Source organism: Alligator mississippiensis, chromosome 1 (assembly GCF_030867095.1).
Source record: "Alligator mississippiensis isolate rAllMis1 chromosome 1, rAllMis1, whole genome shotgun sequence".
Taxonomy (NCBI): domain Eukaryota; kingdom Metazoa; phylum Chordata; order Crocodylia; family Alligatoridae; genus Alligator; species Alligator mississippiensis.
Genome location: NC_081824.1, coordinates 9,420,580 through 9,439,375, shown reverse-complemented (window position 1 = coordinate 9,439,375; position 18,796 = coordinate 9,420,580). Strand labels below are relative to the sequence as shown.

The following is an 18,796-nucleotide window of genomic DNA, read 5'->3' as shown; positions in this document are numbered from 1 at the left end:
ACTGGGAGACATGGGAGGGTGAGACCTTATGCCACGGCAGTTGTTCTGCAGCAATCGCCTGTGCGCATGCTCCAATATGGCAGTAAATGAGAATTAATCCATGGTAGTTGAGACTTCCTTCACTCAGGGCTAAGCTATAGTGGGCTATATTTCATTTCCCATGGGCAAGAAGATACAAATGACAAAGTGATGTACAGTAAAGCACTGCTTTGTTTGCCTCACAGTGCCTTGCCTAACTGAGGTTTAACTCACCTGAAGTTAAAAATAGTGCTAGAGACCCCCATGAGGCTAATAGCACTTCCTAATATAAATGTATCATAAAGATACAAGATTGCAAGGTGCTCAGACACCTACACAATGGGGGGTCATATCAAAGCCTAAGACAAATCTTCCCAACCTTTTTAGACTCAAGGCACCCCTGGACAGGCTCCAGGCACCCCTTAGAAAATGCCAGCCCTTCATTTTCACTCATTTTCTGACTACAGAAAAATAATAGAGAAATCTTTCTGTGGCAAAGACTTCTGAAGGGCCACAGAAAGTCAGGATATTTATAACACTATGGATTCCTATTTGAAATTTCTGGGTTTTTTATCCTTTGAATAATGTTTGCGCACCTAACACTGCTAATATTGCATGGCATCCTATAGCACCTCAAGGTACCCCTGTACCTGTATCACTGGCCTAAGATAGGCAGATCTGAAACTACCCAGTGATCTGCATGCTTCTGTAATGCAAACTCTTGTGTTATTTGTAATGCATGTTCTGTTTGACCCAAGAACACAAGGGATAAAAGGCTACAATCATTCATTAAATGAGTTTTACACACTTCCACTGAAGTTATTGACTGTCATTACCCATTGTAATTATTATTATTATTACTGTCTGGCTTTTTTATAGCAGTGTTTACCAAAAAGAACCACAATACAGGTTACTGACTCTGAACATGGCACCCCCCCAGGGCAGAGGGTCGGACTCGACGATCTGCTGAGGTCCCTTCTGACCCTAATATCTATGAACACAGTAAACAACATCTGTAAAGCAGTTGACATCCTTGTTATCTTTATCCAGCCTTAGATACCAATAGATTAGGCAGGTATATCAAATAGAGAAACCGCTTCCTCCACCCCTGAAATAAAGGTCCTTTTGGAGTGATACGTGCAAGCTGTGCAGTGACACAGAGTACAATACAACAGTTAGGCAAACATGGAGGAACACTGGCCAACATCTAGGCTTCAGTGAAGTCAAAAGACATTTTGTCATTGACTTCTGTGGGACCAGAATGTCACTCACTGTATCCATTTCAGATTGCAGGAGAGGGTGGTGCATAAATAGGCAGAAAATAATGACTCCAGATGGGATTCATAGATTGTAGAGTCGGAAGGGACCACAACGGATCATCGTGTCCGACCGCCTGCCCCTGGCAGGAGAGAGGACCAAGGTCAGATGACCCCAGCCAGGTGACTCTCTAGCCTCCTCTTGAAGACCTCCAAGCTAGGTGATAGCACCACCTCTCTTGGAAGCCCATTCCAGATCCTGGCCACCCTAATATCTAACCTAAATCCACTCTCAACTAGTTTACACCCATTATTCCTAGTTACTCCCTGAGGCGTCTTAGTAAACAGCGCTTCCCCTATTCCCCGTTGACCTCCACTAATAAATTTATAGGCAGCCACAAGATCTCCCCTCAGCCGTCTCTTGTGAAGGCTGAAGAGATTCAGCTCTCTCAACCTCCCCCTGTAGGGTCTTTCCCGAAGGCCATTAATCATGCGAGTGGCCCTCCTCTGGACCCTCTCCAGATTCCCCGCGTCCCTCTTGAAGTGCGGCGCCCAAAACTGGACACAGTACTCCAACTGCGGCCTGACCAGTGCCTCACAGAGGGGGAGCATCACCTCCTTTGATCTATTAGTCATGCACCTGCTAATGCGCGACAAGGTGCGATTGGCCTTGTTACACTGCCGGCTCATGTTCATCTTGGAGTCAATTATTACTCCAAGATCCCTCTCTGCCTCTGAGCTGCCAAGGACACTCCCTAACCTATAGGTGTGCTGGGGGTTCCTCCTTCCCAGGTGGAGTACCTTACATTTAAGGGATATTTTGCTAGGATGTTCAAGCTAATGCCAACGAAAGACCAACCTTGTAGCGTCATAATTCCTGAGACTGATGGATCATTTCTTATTTTGTGCCATGGTTTATCAGGCCATCGGCTTGTATCAGAGGCGAATGCAGGCCACAGAATCCCAATGCGGCCTCTTCGAGGGTAACGTGGAGCTCGGTCTCTGGAAGTTGAGTCACCTGAGAGGGGCTTGATTCTGTCCTTAATGCAGTCAAACGTTTTGCTCGTAGCAACAATGACAGAGTTCCTAAATTTGATGTATTCTTTCCTTAAACAGTGCTGCTCAAAAGAGCTGCACACCACAGGCAGGACACCCACCGCATTGTCTACCAACGTCATATTGTCCATCACGACACTGCTTTCAAGATGGAACATGACACCATAGTCATAATTCTTGTAGGACAGGAAACCAGTGATCCTGGTACAGTTTTGAAACCCATCTCCTCTGTATAAATGGACACCATGAAGGCTTGAATGGGCTACATTTTCAATGTACTGATCTCTGGCAAGGGAACACTCTTGGCCCTTGATGTGAAAGGCTATTCGTTCAGATCCTGCTACAACATTACCAAGTAAGTAGGCACCATCAATTAGGTTTACTTTGACACCAGCAACCCAATTCGGTGACCCTTCTGGTTGCTTGCTCAGAATGATAAGGTTCCTTGTGAGAGAATGGTTTTGGCCTTCCAAGTCAATCCCAGGGCCAACTGTACTGAACATTACATTATCACGCAGTACAATGCCATGGCTTGCAACTGATTGAATGCCACCCCCACAGGTCTGGTGAATGCTGGAAGCAATTACTGCAGATCCCTGGGATACATTTCTGAAGTCAATGGCAGGAAGGTGCGAAGGCCCAAAGTTCAGAAGTTCAACATTTAAGAGCTGCAGGGCACCTGCAATGTGATAAATGCAGTGAGACAAAAGTAATTGGAGGCAGATTGTTTCATCATCATCATCAGTAGTAATAGTCAGAATAACCATATTTACCACAATGCTATCCAAGAACTGACCCATGGAAAAATTGCAAAGAACTTGATGATAAATGGAACGCCATACAAATCCAATGCACAAACCCGGCATTTGTTAGCAAAGCAAGACAAAATGCTGATAAAAAATCTGGATAGGTTTTCAGGTTATTATTACTACACTACTAGGTTGTTGTTTTTTTTTTTCTTTTTTTCCTGAGGGCTCAGTGCTATACAACAAATTGAACAAGTTACAACTGTTTTCCAAAGTACTGGCCTGGGCTGAACTGGGCAGGATTGCTGCAATGGAACCAAGTGGGTGAGTTTTACCTACCTGCATATTCCACTCCATTGGCATTTCTAAAGCGTCCTACTAGAAGCCTCCCAGAGCAAATGGTGTCAGACTTGATCTGTATATTCCGTGTTAGAAGCCCAACCTCTGCAGCCAAAGGAAGCTGTCTACCATCTTCTGTGTTATGGGAACGCCCTGGGGAATTGCAAGGGGAGAAATATGATCACTACCTATGAGATTTTGGAAATCAATATTTTCAGGACGTCCACTCTGGCAACAAGTGCCTGGTTTCCCCTCAGCAGCTGCACTGCCGTTCAGATTCATTCATCCTCAGCACGGTCTAGAAGCACAAACAGAGAAGCAAAAAGGCCACCTGAACATCACTATTTACAATGGGTATTGATCTCCCAGAAAGAGAGTGCCAAGTCTGCTCAATAGGGTAAGCACCTCCTGAACCAACAGGAAAATTCCCACTCTATGCTCTTCAACTAAACATACTGGAGACATTGTGCCTTAGCATCCTGGAAGCCAAAGCTGGTCTTTCCCAAGGCTACAAGTTCACACAGTGATCAGCTTGATGCTGCTGGTAAAATCAATTTACTATTATAAAACTTTGTACTAACGTTGCATGTAAAGTGTAAGAAATTGATTCCAGTTCACAAGGCTTCAAATCATGCTTAATCTCCCCTTGAGTCCTAAAAAGTGCACAGGACTTTGGGAAACCCTTCTACACTGGGATGCAGACATTCACCAGGTCCCATCTCCTTGTTCAGGCAAGCTCCCTTGGATTTGTGATGAGCCATGTTGTTGTGGTTGTATGGAGCCGTAGCTGCTTAGTCCAGCAAAACCACACAGGGTGAAACCAGGCCTCTACGGAATCCATGGAAAATTCCCATTGTCTTCACCAGAGCCAGGATTTGACCTCAAGTTGGCTCTGTGCCCCTTAGTACTGAATAAGGAATAGACTGTCATGCATACAAGCAATGATTCCTTATAAATGAAACTGCATATTGTGCTCTATGACACGTTGCAGAGAACGTGTGGCTCTCAGTCTACATAACCAAGCTAGGCAGAGTCCAGCTTTGCCCCATTTAACACAAAACGAGTTCCATAGTTCATTTTCCCCCTTCTCCCTTTAGTTCGGTGTAATTCTAGAGCAAATAAAGCTAAAGGTGGTACTATTGATAGCACTGGCTGCAGATTCATTTGAGAGTGTAAGCCAAATTATGGAAGCACAAGACTTGGAAGAGCTTGGCCAAAATTTTGCTGGAAGCAGAAGTTGACGCTACTGGGTTGGGAGCTTTAGAGCAAGCACGTCTCAGGCTTCCTCTGCATAGCGGCAGCGCCAAGACACATTCTCAAGACCCCATTATATCATCTATTCTGCCTAACTGCTGGATTTGGACATATATATGCAGTGGGAGTAATTATTTCTCAGCAGTGGTTCCAGGCTGGGCAGGGAAGCAGTATAGACATAGCCTGAAACTAACAGCATTGGACAAGGAAACGAACTAACCCGATGGCAAAGACTTTTGGTCACATGACAACCTAGAGGTGACAAGCTGATTAATTCTTTACTTCAGTTTGCTTTATAAGCACCCAATTGCTCAAAATAACCGAACTATGCAAAATACTACAAACCATAACAAAAGATCTGAACACCCCTATGTCCAACCATAGAATCAGAGAAAGTGAGGGTTGAAAGGGACCTCAGGAAGTCACATCTAGTCCAACCACCTGCTCAAAGCAGGGCCATCCCCAACTAGATCATCCCAGCCAAACCTTTGTCCAGCTGGTTTTGAAAACCTCCAAAAACACAGGATGCCAAATGTAGCCTCCCCAGTGCTGAACAGAGGGGAAGAATCACTTCCTTTGATCTGCTGGCAACACTCCTACCAGTGCAGCCCAGGATGCTGTTAGCTTTCTTGGCAACAAGGGCACGCTGCTGGCTCATATTCAGCTCACCGTCCACTTTCACCCCCACATCCTTTTCTGCAGACCTGGTAACTAGCTAGTCAGCCCCCAGCCTGTACTGGTGCATGGGATTGCTCCGTTCTAAGTGCAGGACTTTGCACTTGTCCTTGTTGAACCTCATGAGCTTCCTTTCCACCCAATCCTAAGAGTCTAGGTCACTCTGAATCCTAGCCCTATCTTCCCGCGTATCTACTACTCCCCTAGCTTGATGTCACTATATCCATCTAAACATAAATTTGACACCACAACCTTCCAAAAATAGGTTCCAACTTTGTAGGTCAAAAAGGACCACTAGGTTTATCTTATTTGACCTGCGTGCCACATTAAATAAATCCCATAGTAAGCCCAACTGAACCTTAGTAAAGCTTTTTGAAAGATATCCATTCTTGATTGAAAAACCTGTGATATCGAGTTGTGAGTGGCTAAGGCTGGGGGTCACTTAGCGATCAAGGGGCCATCAGGGCCATGAGTAGATTCCAGGGATGAGATAGATCAGGAGCCAGAAGGTCAATCTGAGAACTGGGTCTGGCGGCAAGCTGAGATAGGGAACTGGGGGATCACAAAAAGCGTGAAGTCAGAAGACAGGCTAAGTTAAGAGCCAGGAGATCAAACAGAGCATCCCCTAGGAATAAGATGAGTCAGGAAGCTGAAGGGTCAACGGAACATGGAGCCAGAGGGCAAGCCAGATCAAGAAGCTAGGAGATAGAAAGAGAGCAAGCAGAGGCACAAGCTATAAGGAACAGTAAAGTAATCTGAGTTCAGATTGAGCCTTGTTGCCAAGACACATCCTGTTCTGGGCCATGGGTTTATAACGGAGGGCGTGAAAGTTCAGGTGGCTCTCACCAACGATTCCAGTGGCAGGAAGTGGGTGGATGGCTAGGCCCTGATGGAGGTTTCTGACCAGCCTTGCCTGGCCTGAATGGTCAGGTGGAAAGATGGTGGGCCAGGATGAGCTGCCAAGTTAGGCAAGTCAAGCCCCAAGTTCAAGGTCATGGCCTGGCAAGGTTTCAGGTGAAAGAAGCCAACACAATCCTAGCTCCATTGTTCTTCTTGTTGACTACAGTCACTGCTAAAGATGTATATTTTCTTTCTAGTTTGATTTTTGCTTGGCTTGGCTTCAATTTCCAGACATTGATTCATAGATTCATAGATGATTCTTTGAATCATTATGTCTTTTGTTTGCTAGGTTGAAGAGTCCTGTACCAACAAATAACTCTTCCCACTAACCTCTATTGCCAACAAAACCAACCCCCTCCCCTCCTTCCCCCCCAATAAAACCATCAAATCCATGGATCCAGGACTAGCCATGGATCTACATAAAATGGGGTGTTTCACCCAGTACATAAAATGCCTTCATGGAAACTATGTGGATAAAGCTAGAAAAAAAAAATGCAACAGAATGAACAATCACAGAAAAAAAAAAAAATTAATACTTAAAGGAGACAGTCACTAGGATTAGGATAGGAGAACATTTTTCACAGGAAAAAAAAACACTCCCTTTATGACCTCACAGTCCTTGTGCTCAAACCCGATTTACAAAGCACCTTCAAAAGGCCAGCCTGGGAACAAATAATGTAGTAGCTTACTGGACTCTAACATCCAGGGACTTAACATAAATATTGATTTCATGGCCCATTATAATTTACCTGATCCCCGCTAATCTCTTTGCACTCCACGGGTGATAACAACCCTCTTGAATGATCTTGCTCTTCTACTTATCAGGTTATCCTCAGGTCACTACGTTTCTCTTGGCTGTTGGCTACCTGATAATATCTTTTATATCCTGTTTTTATTAATACAGGGACTTTTGCATAAGCCTTTGTTCTATCTATTTAACTCTATTGTCTCCACTTTTTTTTCAGAGACCTGGGTACCTGAAAACACATCTACGGCCCTCCCAATGATACAGTTTGTCAAATAGAAGACCTCACCCACAGAAATCCTTGCCTCTCCCATGCTCCTCAAACACAAATTCATAGACAATGACTAAGTCAACGAAGTGACCAAATGAAATGAGAGGCTGCAGGAGCTCTATGAATTTAATTTTCCAAGGAGAAGATCAAGATATATTTTCCAAATATTTAATGATCCTTGTGGCTCTTTTCTGAACCCTCTGTTTCTTCACTGTCCATCTTGAAACGTATACACCAGAAGTGGACTGGACACAATATTCCAGTGCCAGACACAAACTTTCAGATACAAAAATAATGTAATATCTCTACTATTACATTACTCCACGTTCCAGTCTTATGCATACAAGGACTGCATTAGCCCTTTTGGCCTCAGTGTCAATGCTATGTTCAGCCGATGGTCCACTATGACCTCATCTTTTTCAAAGTCACTGATTCCACAAATAAAGACTCCGATTCTGTGAGAAGCGCCTGCATTTCATGGCTGCCTATACATGTTAGACAAGTTAATGGGGGGAGCCTCATCTTGGATTTGAGTAAATATGGTAAATAACATGTTATATTCCAGGGGTGTCAAATGTATAGTCTCTGGGCCAGATCCAGCCCATGAAGCCATGTCATGCATCTTATGGGGCTCCTAGAAAAACCAGGAATTCAAGGCGGGATCAATGGGGGTAGGGCCTGCTGCTAAAATCCAGGACATGGAGCTCTACTGGGGATGTGCTTCTATGGTAGGGGATGAGCAATGGTTGTGTTAAGCTCCCCAGCTCCCTGCCACTGCCCACCCTGCTGCTGCCACCACTGCTACAAGTAAGTCCAGATCCAATCTGTAAAGAGATCCAGATCTGAATCCAGATCTGGCCCAGGAGATCAAACTGGTTTGACCCACTTGTCATATGCAAATACACCATAATAATTTGTACAGAAATAATTATATACCTGGGATAGCAAAACATTAAGTATCAACAAATTATTTATCTCTATACATATTATAAAAATATATGTGTTGTACACACACACACATACATACGCATGCATACATACATACATATGTATATATGTATGTATGCATGCGTATGTATGTGTGCGCGTATACACGAACACACACACACACGCATACTTAATTTCTAGTTTTGCAGGTTTCACAGAACCTGTGAAATCCGGGATTGTCCACAAGATCCATGAAATCAACAACAAAAATAAATTAATAAAAATAAAATATTGGCTTCCCAGTGGGAGCCAGCAGGCTTCACTGCTGGGAGGGGAAGGCACTGGCTCATGGGGTGGCATAAAGGGCAGCAGATGAGATGATGACTGCCCCCGTGTCCCTCCCCCACTTGCCTGCCCCTCTCCACCAATCAGCGCCGAGGGTTGAGGCAGCACAAAGGGCTACCAGCAATCAAGATGTTGGCCACTCATCCCACCTCCCCACCGGGGCCTCTCCACCAATCAGCGCCGAGGGACACATCTGGCTCTGCGTATCCACACCAGAAGACAGGCGGGTGATCCAGGCTGACCTGGACAGGCTCAGCAAGTGGACAGATGAGAATCTGATGGTGTTCAACGCCGATAAATGCAAGGTTCTCCACCTTGGGAAGAAAAACCCGCAGCATCCTTATAGGCTCTGCAGTGCTATGTTGGCTAGCACTATGCAAGAAAGAGACTTGGGGGTCATCGTTGACCACAAGATGAACATGAGCCTGCAGTGCAATGCTGCGGCTAGTAAAGCGACCAAAACGCTGGCTTGCATCCATAGATGCTTCTCAAGCAAATCCCGGGACGTCATTCTCCCCTTGTACTCGGCCCTAGTGAGGCCACAGCTGGAGTACTGCGTCCAGTTTTGGGCTCCACAATTCAAAAAGGATGTGGAGAAGCTTGAGAGAGTCCAGAGAAGAGGCACGCGCATGATCAGGGGTCAGGGAAGCAGACCCTACGATGACAGGCTGAGAGCCCTGGGGCTCTTTAGCCTGGAAAAGCGTAGGCTCAGGGGTGATCTGGTGGCCACCTACAAGTTTATCAGGGGTGACCACCAGTATCTGGGGGAACGTTTGTTCACCAGAGCGCCCCAAGGGATGACGACTAGGTCGAACGGTCATAAACTACGACAAGACCGTTTCAGGCTGGACATAAGGAAGAATTTCTTTACTGTCTGAACCCCCAAGGTCTGGAACAGCCTGCCACTGGAGGTGGTTCAAGCGCCTTCATTGAACACCTTCAAGAGCAAACTGGATGCTTATCTTGCTGGGATCCTATGACCCCAGCTGACGTCCTGCCCTTTGGGCGGGGGGCTGGACTCGATCTTCTGAGGTCCCTTCCAGCCCTAATGTCTATGAAATATCTATGAAATATCTATGAAGTATTGTGAGCAGGCTGCAAAAACCCCTTCACCTTGCTATGATTTAAGTAGGTCCTGATATATGTGTGATTATATAACTATATACTTATCATATATATATTTCATATCTATGCATTTTGTATCCATGTTAAACCTGTCAACATGTTTCAAGGTGTAAAATTTAATCAATAATTCACATTTCAAAATTTAAAAAATCACAGCAAAAGTTTTGTGATTCTGACCACCTCCTCTACTAGAGGTTGTCCACATTTTCTGAAATTTCATATTTCAAAATATATTTTGCAATGAAACCAATTTTCCTCCCCTCATTATTCTGACAGCTCTAATTTATATACATACATGGTTGGGGGGGGGGGGGATTTTCAAAAGCGGTTAACTTTATCATTCCAATTAATAGTCAAATTGCATTGCCTACTCTGCTTTGAACATCCTGCCCCTTAGTACAGGCATGAAGAAGCATGCAGAAAAAAGAAATGAAGTCACATCATCAGGAAGGTGGAGGCAAAATCTCTTACTGTCATTCGATATAAGATATACAAAGCAATACAGGAATAATGGGCCAGGTGATGAACTTGTCATGTGTGCGGCCCGGGGGCGAGCCGGGCCTGTCTTTGCGCACGCGGGCTGTGGCCAGCAGCCCGGGCACGCGGGGCCGGAGAAGACCGGGGGTGAACTAGAATTAGTCACAGACGCGTAATGGTTGATTTAAAGATTATTTACTTACACCAAAGGTGGTCGTGGTGTAGGCTGAACAGTTTCCAGGTGCAGCTCCACTTAAATCCTCGTTAGAGGACTACGATAAATTCGTTCTAGCCCCGAAGTTGTTGAAGCTCCACGGGTTTGGTAGTTTCTCTCCCACGGAGTTGTTAAAGCTCCGTGGGTTCGTATCTTTAATATGCAGAAAGGGATACGTCTAGGAATTTATCGGCGACGGGGAGAGGCTAGAGGCTGTTCGTTCTTTTCCCCGGAGTTGTTGAAGCTCCGTGGGTTCAGTTATCAGACCTCTATTGCCTTTTAAGAAAAGCGTTGGGTCCAAAAGGATCCACAGCGCTTAGAGATCTTCACGCTCTCCCTCTCAAACTCCAATTGCTCTCTCTCCAACTTGGGCGGAAACCACCCAAGCTCTTTATACGGCTAGCAAGCCAATTGCTAGCCACCACATTTGCATGTATTAGAATCGGCCAATAATGTGGCACGAATCTTCATACAAATGGAGGAAACTCTTTGCACCGTGCATTTCTTGGATGCAAAAGAAATGCACCATGCAAAGAAAGCTACAAATTTGGCGGGAATATTCCGTTGCACCGGGGTTCTCTTCTGCAGCAGAAAACTTTACCGTGCAAGGAAGCTGCAATTTAGCGGGAAAAATAATTTAGTAGTGCCAAAGCACACACAAACAAAAAATCACAACTTTGGGTTGTGATGCAACAAAGCAATAAAAACATGGGAAGGGATAAAGAGGAGGCAGGTACTATGAAAGACAAGTTTCTTACCTATATGCCTGTGGAGAAGGCGCTCGTGGATTTTAACGCTATGGTTCCTGATCTCTTTAACCGTGACTACCTCGGCTTGGTGAGGCTCGTAAGAGGAGGAACTGATGACAATGTTTCCACCATGACTCCAGTCCACTTCATCGGCGAGCAAAATCCTTGAACCGCACAAAAGTTAAATAACAGCGATGAGAAAGGTTATATTCAGAGAAGTTTCAAAGAAGAATGAAGAACTTGCCAAGGCAAATCTAAGCCAAAATACTCAATGAAACACATAGGAAAAAAAGCAGACCTTGTGTTTATCTCGGGTGTGATTGTCCTAGCCTTTGACTTGTGTTGGAACAGGAACAAGACCTTCATGTCCACATGCAGCTTGGATGGCAATGAACTCAAATTAGCTCCGATTGTCATGGGAAAAAGTGGTTTCTCAGAGATTTCACAGGTACTTAAAGTGGGGCAATGGGCTTGTAGGTCTGTAGGATCCCTGAATAAAAGGTTTTGTCCCAAGAGAAATCCAATGTCTGTTTTTAGCCACAAACTTACCTCCATTTGCTCAGTGACTTTGAACTATTCCATTCTCCAGTTCATTCTCAGTGTCTATAGGGGTTTCTTTCCTTCTGGTGTCTCCACATTGGTTAATGAGACCTGTGTCATGGCCAGCAGTATAAGGATCTCCCTCCCTGCACTCTCTATAAGTGATGTCAGCACACACATCATGGCTTCTTGCCTATCAAGCATCCTTTTTCATAAATGACCCCATTTGAGATACTACATTAGTCTTTATTGAACAGCTTTCCATTCAAGAAAGAAGAATTAGAAAAAAATATATAAAAAGTGGGTTTATGGTTAGAGTATTAGCCTGGGACTTGGTAGATCTAAGGTGAATTCCAGTCCTTGATACAGTTCTGTTATGTGACCTTGGGCAAGCTACATAATCTCTCTGAGACTCAGCTTTCCTTTCCTAAAACAAAATAAACTTCTTTCTCCAAACTGTGATCTTTCATGTCTACCTCAGTTATGAATTTTTTATTACCCTATGTGTTTGAACTGGAGCAATTAAAACATTTTCAATTAACCTTCTTTTTTTTTCTATTGAAAAAAATGCCAATTTGCATGGATACATTTTGTGGCCATATATACGTTTCAATGAGAATGTCATAAGGAAGACTTCTCCGGTCCAGAATAAAACTTCCATAGGGAGATATGCATCCTTAGGGTAGCTAATAGTCCCATGGGTAGCACACTGATGTAGGATCTAGGATTCAATGTCTGCAGAGTCATTTATAACAGGAGATTTAAACCTGGGCCTCCCATGGTGTGGGATCTCCATTTCTGGAAGTTTTGGAGAACAAGTTAAACAGACATTTGGCTGGGATGGTGTAGTCAGGGATGACCCTGCCTTGAGCAGAGGACTGGACTAGATGACCTTACGAGGTCCCTTTCAGCCCTTCTTCCCTATGCTCCTACATACCACCACAAAGTGCTTTCACCACCACCCTGCAGAGACAGTTGTTGCTTCAGTGACTACTTAATGTTTCATTCTGGACTGAAATGAATAAAAATTTTAAAACCCTGGGGTTTTGCATTTTCTTTTTTGTGTTAAGGAACCATGGTTTGTACACTGCCCATCACACTGAGGCCTTTGTTTTAATTTTAAAATCTGTATGTGACAATACATTGACAATAAAAAAAAAAAAAACCCTTAAATTTACCCGAGAACACCAAATTACTGACTTTGAGGAACACCCTCACCTTTCATTGCCAGGTGCAATGTCAGCTCCAAGATGTGTCCAGGATTTCTTAGGATAAGCACTGTGCATCTGCACCTTCCCATAAACCCCTGGAACAAATGAAAAGGTAAGACCAGTGAACATAAAGAACTTGTGCCTTAATGAAGATCCATTTTTGAGTCTCCTCTCTTCAAAAGACTTTTGAACATTTCTGCATGTTTTTCATCTGGACTGATCCTGTGAGAATAGCACATGAATATTCACTCCAGTTTGACAGGCAAGTCTGACCCCACAGTTGGTACATCTACACGTGTGCTTTAATGCACAGTAGCATATTTTACTGTGCAGTAGTGTGTCATGGCAAAAACCGTGCTAATACGCCAATGTGCAGTAAAATTAGCCTACAGCACGTTAAGCATCACTAAAAAAGCATCTGCTTTCACTATCGCGCATTAGGGCAGCCTAATGCACATTTACTTAGTACCTCACATTAGAGGGCAGCTATACACGAACACGGCAGCTGCTCTGACAAGATTGAATTCCAGTGTCAGAGCAGACTCAATTAATTGATTGCCATGATTGCCATGCAGACTTAATTGCCATGCTCCTGCATCTCATGTATCAGTGTCCCCATGCATAAAAATGGCAGTGGTTGTGCTTGAACTAAATCTTATTGAATGAGCTTTAGTTCAAGCACCCCAACTGGCATTTTTAAGTGCAAGGATGCTGATACATGAGACACAGTGGCGCTTTGATTAAAGCAATTCTCAGAGTCGCTCTAATTAAAGCACCATGCCCCCTGCCCTCAGAGTATGTGTAAAAGTGCCCAGAGGTACTAAATTTAATGCACAGTAGCAAAAGTGCATTAATGGACATGCAGACTCACCTGGTAAGCTAGATATAGGTGATTAGTGGGACACTTGCAATGCCAAACAAGGACAGCCATACAACTCCCAATAATTTAAATTGTGGAGCTATGTAGTGAAATGCTATTTTTTTTTTCAAATCCATTTTACAGTTCTAAAATCAGGACCAAGAGTTGAAATATTGAAACTTTTCACATTAAGAAATGCTCTAAAACATTCAGTTTGGAAATGTCATAATGTTTGGCTGTTAAAATGAAACATGTTCATGTTCCTGCACTGATTTAATTTCCTGTTAAAATGAAACATGTTCAAGTTTCTGCACTGATTTTTTTTTTTTTTCCAATTTGTTGAACTGCCCACTGTTTCACTCAGTGGACAACCAAAGTGCAACCAACCCTGAGTTACCTGAGTAATGTGTAGGAGCAGTTCTTTTACCCCCTCTGGCATGCGAGTGTTCCCATTATAGGATTAAGGAGCTATCTGCACATCTCGAGAGGGTGATTTTTTTTCTATAAAACATAAGAACGTAAGAACTGCCATTTACTGGGTCAGATCATGCATAGGTCCATCTTGCCTGGTATCCTGTGTCACACAGTGGCAAGGAGTGGATGCTGAAAGAGAGAGCCAACAGGATATGACCAAGGTTTTTTGTCACTGTTCCTCTTTCATTTGCACCCTCCAGCATTTAAGGTCTTTATTCTCTCTAAAGATGGCTTATGCACACCCAGAAGGGGTAACAGAATTGCTCCCATATTATAGTTAAACACTGAGTCAAATCATTATTAAACTGCATTTCCCTACGGTGACACGTTGTCTCTTTGGTGCTGTAGTTCTGGCGCCTGGAAGTACACTTCCATTTTCCCATGGATTAACACCCCTCTCCAGATTACCTCTCCTTGGATGCATCTGGAACAGGTTACCTAGAGAGGTGGTGGACCGTCCATCCTTGGAGGTTTTTAAGGCCCGACTCAACAAAGCCCTGGGTAGGATGATTTTGTTTGGGGCTGGCCCTGCTTTGAGCAGGGGGTTGGACTAGATGTGACCTCCTGAGGTCCCTTCAACCCTCACTTTCTATCATTTTATGATCCTTGGTCACATGAGTCCCATGATCTACCATGCTGCTTTGTGGGGAAGACTGAATTGCATCATGGGACACATAGCTTAGCTAAGGAAACTGAAGAAAATATGCATATCAGGCATTTGAACTACAATACCCACAAGGCCATGTTGCCACCATGGAAGAATGTAGTCCTATATGGAACTCACTCAAAACAAATGGCCCAGGTCAGTTCAACAAACTGAAATATTTTGAGTCAGTATCATTTGATATCAATACAATTTTGTGGAAGAGTTTCGACAAGGCTGTCAGCAAATGTAACAATTCATAGATTCTATCTATGAATCTATGAATTGTTACATTTGCTGACAGCCTTGTCGAAACTCTTCCACAAATAGGTTATAGTGACTCTACATAGTACTAGGCTGAATAGCTGTAAACTTGACTATTCCATTGAACATGGGGTTGTTGTTTTTTTCCCAGGAAAAAGCATACCAATAGTTCCTGGGTGGACATTTATTCCATCCAACCGATCACAATAAATTCCATCAGATGCTCGAAGAAAGATAAGCAGGTTTAGTCCTCTTTCTAGGGGATGATGAAAAGTACCTGCAAAAAAAAAAAAAAAAAAAAAAAAGAAGAAAAAACCCACAACCGTCTATTCTTCTGGTGAAGAAAGTACGTATCAGGAGATGTAGATCTTTTTTCTAAAAGATATGTTCAGTTCACAGAGGAAGGAATTCAGACAAGTCCTATAGAATAGACTAGATAATCACAAGGTAAATTCTGGCTTGATAATCTATGGATCTGGGGAACTTGAGCTTAGTAGTTTAAGTTCCTACTAAGCACAAGTTTTACATATGTGCTTGAATGTAAATATATGTTTATTTGCACCTTTGTTCAGCAAAGCTTTTAAGCACATACTTAACATCACATGGACTTCACTGGGATTAGGCACATCCTGGGCATGTCTACACTGGACATTTACTGCACAGCTGCCTAATTAGCTCTGCAGTAGTCTCTGGGTCTACATATGTGACCCTATTAGGCCGCAGGAAACTAATAAGCAGCACTATTGGTTAGTACTTGTCAACATAAATACGATCCTATGATGGTGTTTTAATGAGCTGCAATGCACATGTAGATGCTGACGGGGCTGGCTGGGGCTGGCTAGCTCCCACACTGGAGTACCTTCATGCCCCAGCCATCCCCTCCAAAGCACGGTGAGCCAAGTCAGAGAAGCCCCAGGTTGGCAGGCTGACCCCCCAGATCCCCTGCCAGCTGGGGGTGATCCAACCCAGCTCAACATGCTATGGTCCCACGCACATGTTCAAATGGCACACCCACGAGCAATAAACTCCAACGCAACATGCACCGGAGTTTATTGCTTTGAATTAATTGCATGTATAGACATACCCACTGAAGCATTTTATGGAATAGAGGCTATAAAATAGGCTTGTTTTCTGGGTCACAACCCCACTTGCTACGTTACAGGTCCTCAAAAGTAGGACAGATGAAGTAATGCGGTGCTGACAACGTTAAAAAATATGTGATGCAAATACACATATTGATACTGTATAGAAATAAGTGAGAAACACTTACCAGCCCTCATTATCCTATAGCAACAGAGAGATTCTGCATTGAGATCCAATTAAACAAACACAGGGATAAAATTGGATGGAAAGCAGCAAAATATTAGAGCCTGCAAATATTATCCTATTTAAATACGTATACAAATATTGTTTTCAAATCAGTTTACATCCAGCTTTGCAAAATCTATGATACACATGACAAACTACATAGAAAGCTTTGTAGCTCATCTCCCGAACAGTACTGTATCAATTAAGCAAGAAGAGTTCATGCTATGATAATAAAACACATGCAGGGTATGATGATGGCACAGGCTTGTGACTACAACCAGGAGTCAGGCTATGTGTATTGTGTTTTCACCTTTCCCACTTACTCACTGAATCAACTTCAGCAAGACCCTAAATACAAGAGCTTTGGGTGTGCAACTTTAAGACAAACAGGAGATGGAGGTACTATGTACCTCCAGGTTCAGTACATACTTGTAGAAATCAGAAAGGCTAAGAAAGAAAGGCTACAAATCAGAAATCAGAAAGGCTAAGGACAGACATCAGTTTATCCTGGGTTTGACTGTCCTGGGCTTTGACTTGCATCAAAACAGGCACAGGGTATACAGCTTGAATAGCATTTACAAGTAATTCAAATTAAACCTGGAAAAAAAAAAGTGTTATCTTAGTACCCTACAGGTACTTAAAGCTGGACAATGGGCTTGTACATCTGTAGGATGGAAACAGAGGTCACCTTTGTGCCTCCATAAACATTTTGAGAGACACACAAAGCAAAAACAAAGTTATCCCTACCTTTTGTCACACCATAAATGCCCAAATTTGTGGCCAGGAAAGAAGATACTAATAATTTGTGCTGCTTTATTGCAGGAGCCATATCTATCTGCTTATGGTAGGGGTTTGAGGGGCCCGATCCTGAGCACCCTGGGTATTCCTGGGCAGCATTGGGGCCCCTCAAGCTCTTGGGACATCTGCCTGGCTTTCCCTGCTTATTGAGTCATGCCCTGGGATTTCTGCTGACCTGTGCTTCACACAGAGGCACAAGTCAGCATGGGCCCTAACGCGGAGGCATGGGATGCCAGGGATTCTCTGGTTCCTGCACCACCTCGCACCTCCACACTGTCCCACATTGCCCCGCGCCTTTGCACGAAGCACAGGTTGGCGCGGGTCCCAGCAAGGAGGCACAGGGTAGTGCAGGAGCCCAGAAATACGTGGCAAGGAGGCATGGGACAGCGAGGGTAGACTCCCTAAGCAAAGGGAATACTTTGCCTGTTGTCCCGAATCAGGCTGCTGACAATGCGTGAGGTGTGTTTCGCCCAAGAAAGAGGATCAGGAGTGGTGGGAGGCATCCCACCATATCTGATCTGCTTCCATTTGGCAGTGTCTTTTTATCTTCTCTTGGCTGAAGTAGGTGACTCCTGCTCGCTTTGCTAGCTTCTGCAGGGCCCAAGCCCAGGTGCCTAGCATGCTCCACACAGTCTAGGGAGCCTTGATTCCTAACCCGGATATTGTGATTTCACTAGGTGGCCAGACACCAGTCTCTTTCGTGGAGATCTGCCCTCAATCCTGGGAGATTTGCCCTCAGCCGCCCAAGAAATCTGAGGAAGAATAGCCATTCACAAGCTAACACCCTAACCACTGAATTACCCTTCTCCTCCAGCCACTTCTGTCCTTACCCTTGCTGTTTGGATGTAATGGCACCAGTTCTGCAATGAGTATCCTTCCAAGCTAACAGAAAGATGTTAATAGAGCAGAAGAGAGGAAAAATGCTTAGAAAGTTTTGGTGTGTGTCATGTCGCTCTTATCTTGCGGTGATAAGTCTGTACAGTAAACTGTATTCCAACTGTGACTTCATTTATTTCACCAAGGGTAGTTTACAGTTTCAGAAGAAAATGGCCTAGCACTAAACAGATACCAGGGAGGAAAAAGTAGGACAGTTTTTGCCCTAGAGAAATGTATACAGAGTCCAGTAAAAGAGTTCAATGTTCCTTTAAAATTAGAGATGAAATAAATTATGCAACAGAAAACTGCAGCAGATGTAGAATTATATATCTATCTATATATCTATATACACACATGGCAGGCTGGCTAATTTTGCACACACACCCACATATATTTAGAGCGAGAGAGAGAGAGATCTAAATAGATAGATATAGATATTGATATATATATATACACACAGTATATAGATATATTGATATCTGTCTATATAGATAGATATACTGTATATATAGATATCTATATATCAATATATACTGTCAATCAATATCCATCTATATAGCTATATACATCTATAGATCTCTCTCTCTCTCTCTATCTAGCTATATACACATATACACATATACACATATACACAGATAGATAGATAGATAGATAGATAGATAGATAGATAGATAGATAGATAGATAGATAGATAGATAGATATAAAATTAGCCAGCATGCCATGTC

General features: G+C 43.6%; 1 protein-coding gene across 12 annotated transcripts in view; it reads right to left on the bottom strand.

Moving 5' to 3' along the window:
- Positions 1-18,796, bottom strand: part of PKHD1 (PKHD1 ciliary IPT domain containing fibrocystin/polyductin) — a 389,637-nt gene that overhangs the window by 100,394 nt on the left and 270,447 nt on the right. For all 12 annotated transcript variants that reach the window (XR_002091425.2, XM_019491318.2, XM_019491321.2 and 9 more), the window contains 5 exons: positions 15,252-15,365; positions 12,856-12,943; positions 11,107-11,261; positions 3,416-3,568; positions 2,134-3,009 (listed from right to left, as the gene is read on the bottom strand). Coding sequence is in view for 11 of the 12 variants with exons in the window: in XM_019491318.2 (XP_019346863.2) it covers positions 2,134-3,009; positions 3,416-3,568; positions 11,107-11,261; positions 12,856-12,943; positions 15,252-15,365 (1,386 nt within the window). In the remaining variant the exon portion in view is untranslated. The remainder of the gene's footprint in view (positions 1-2,133; positions 3,010-3,415; positions 3,569-11,106; positions 11,262-12,855; positions 12,944-15,251; positions 15,366-18,796) is intronic.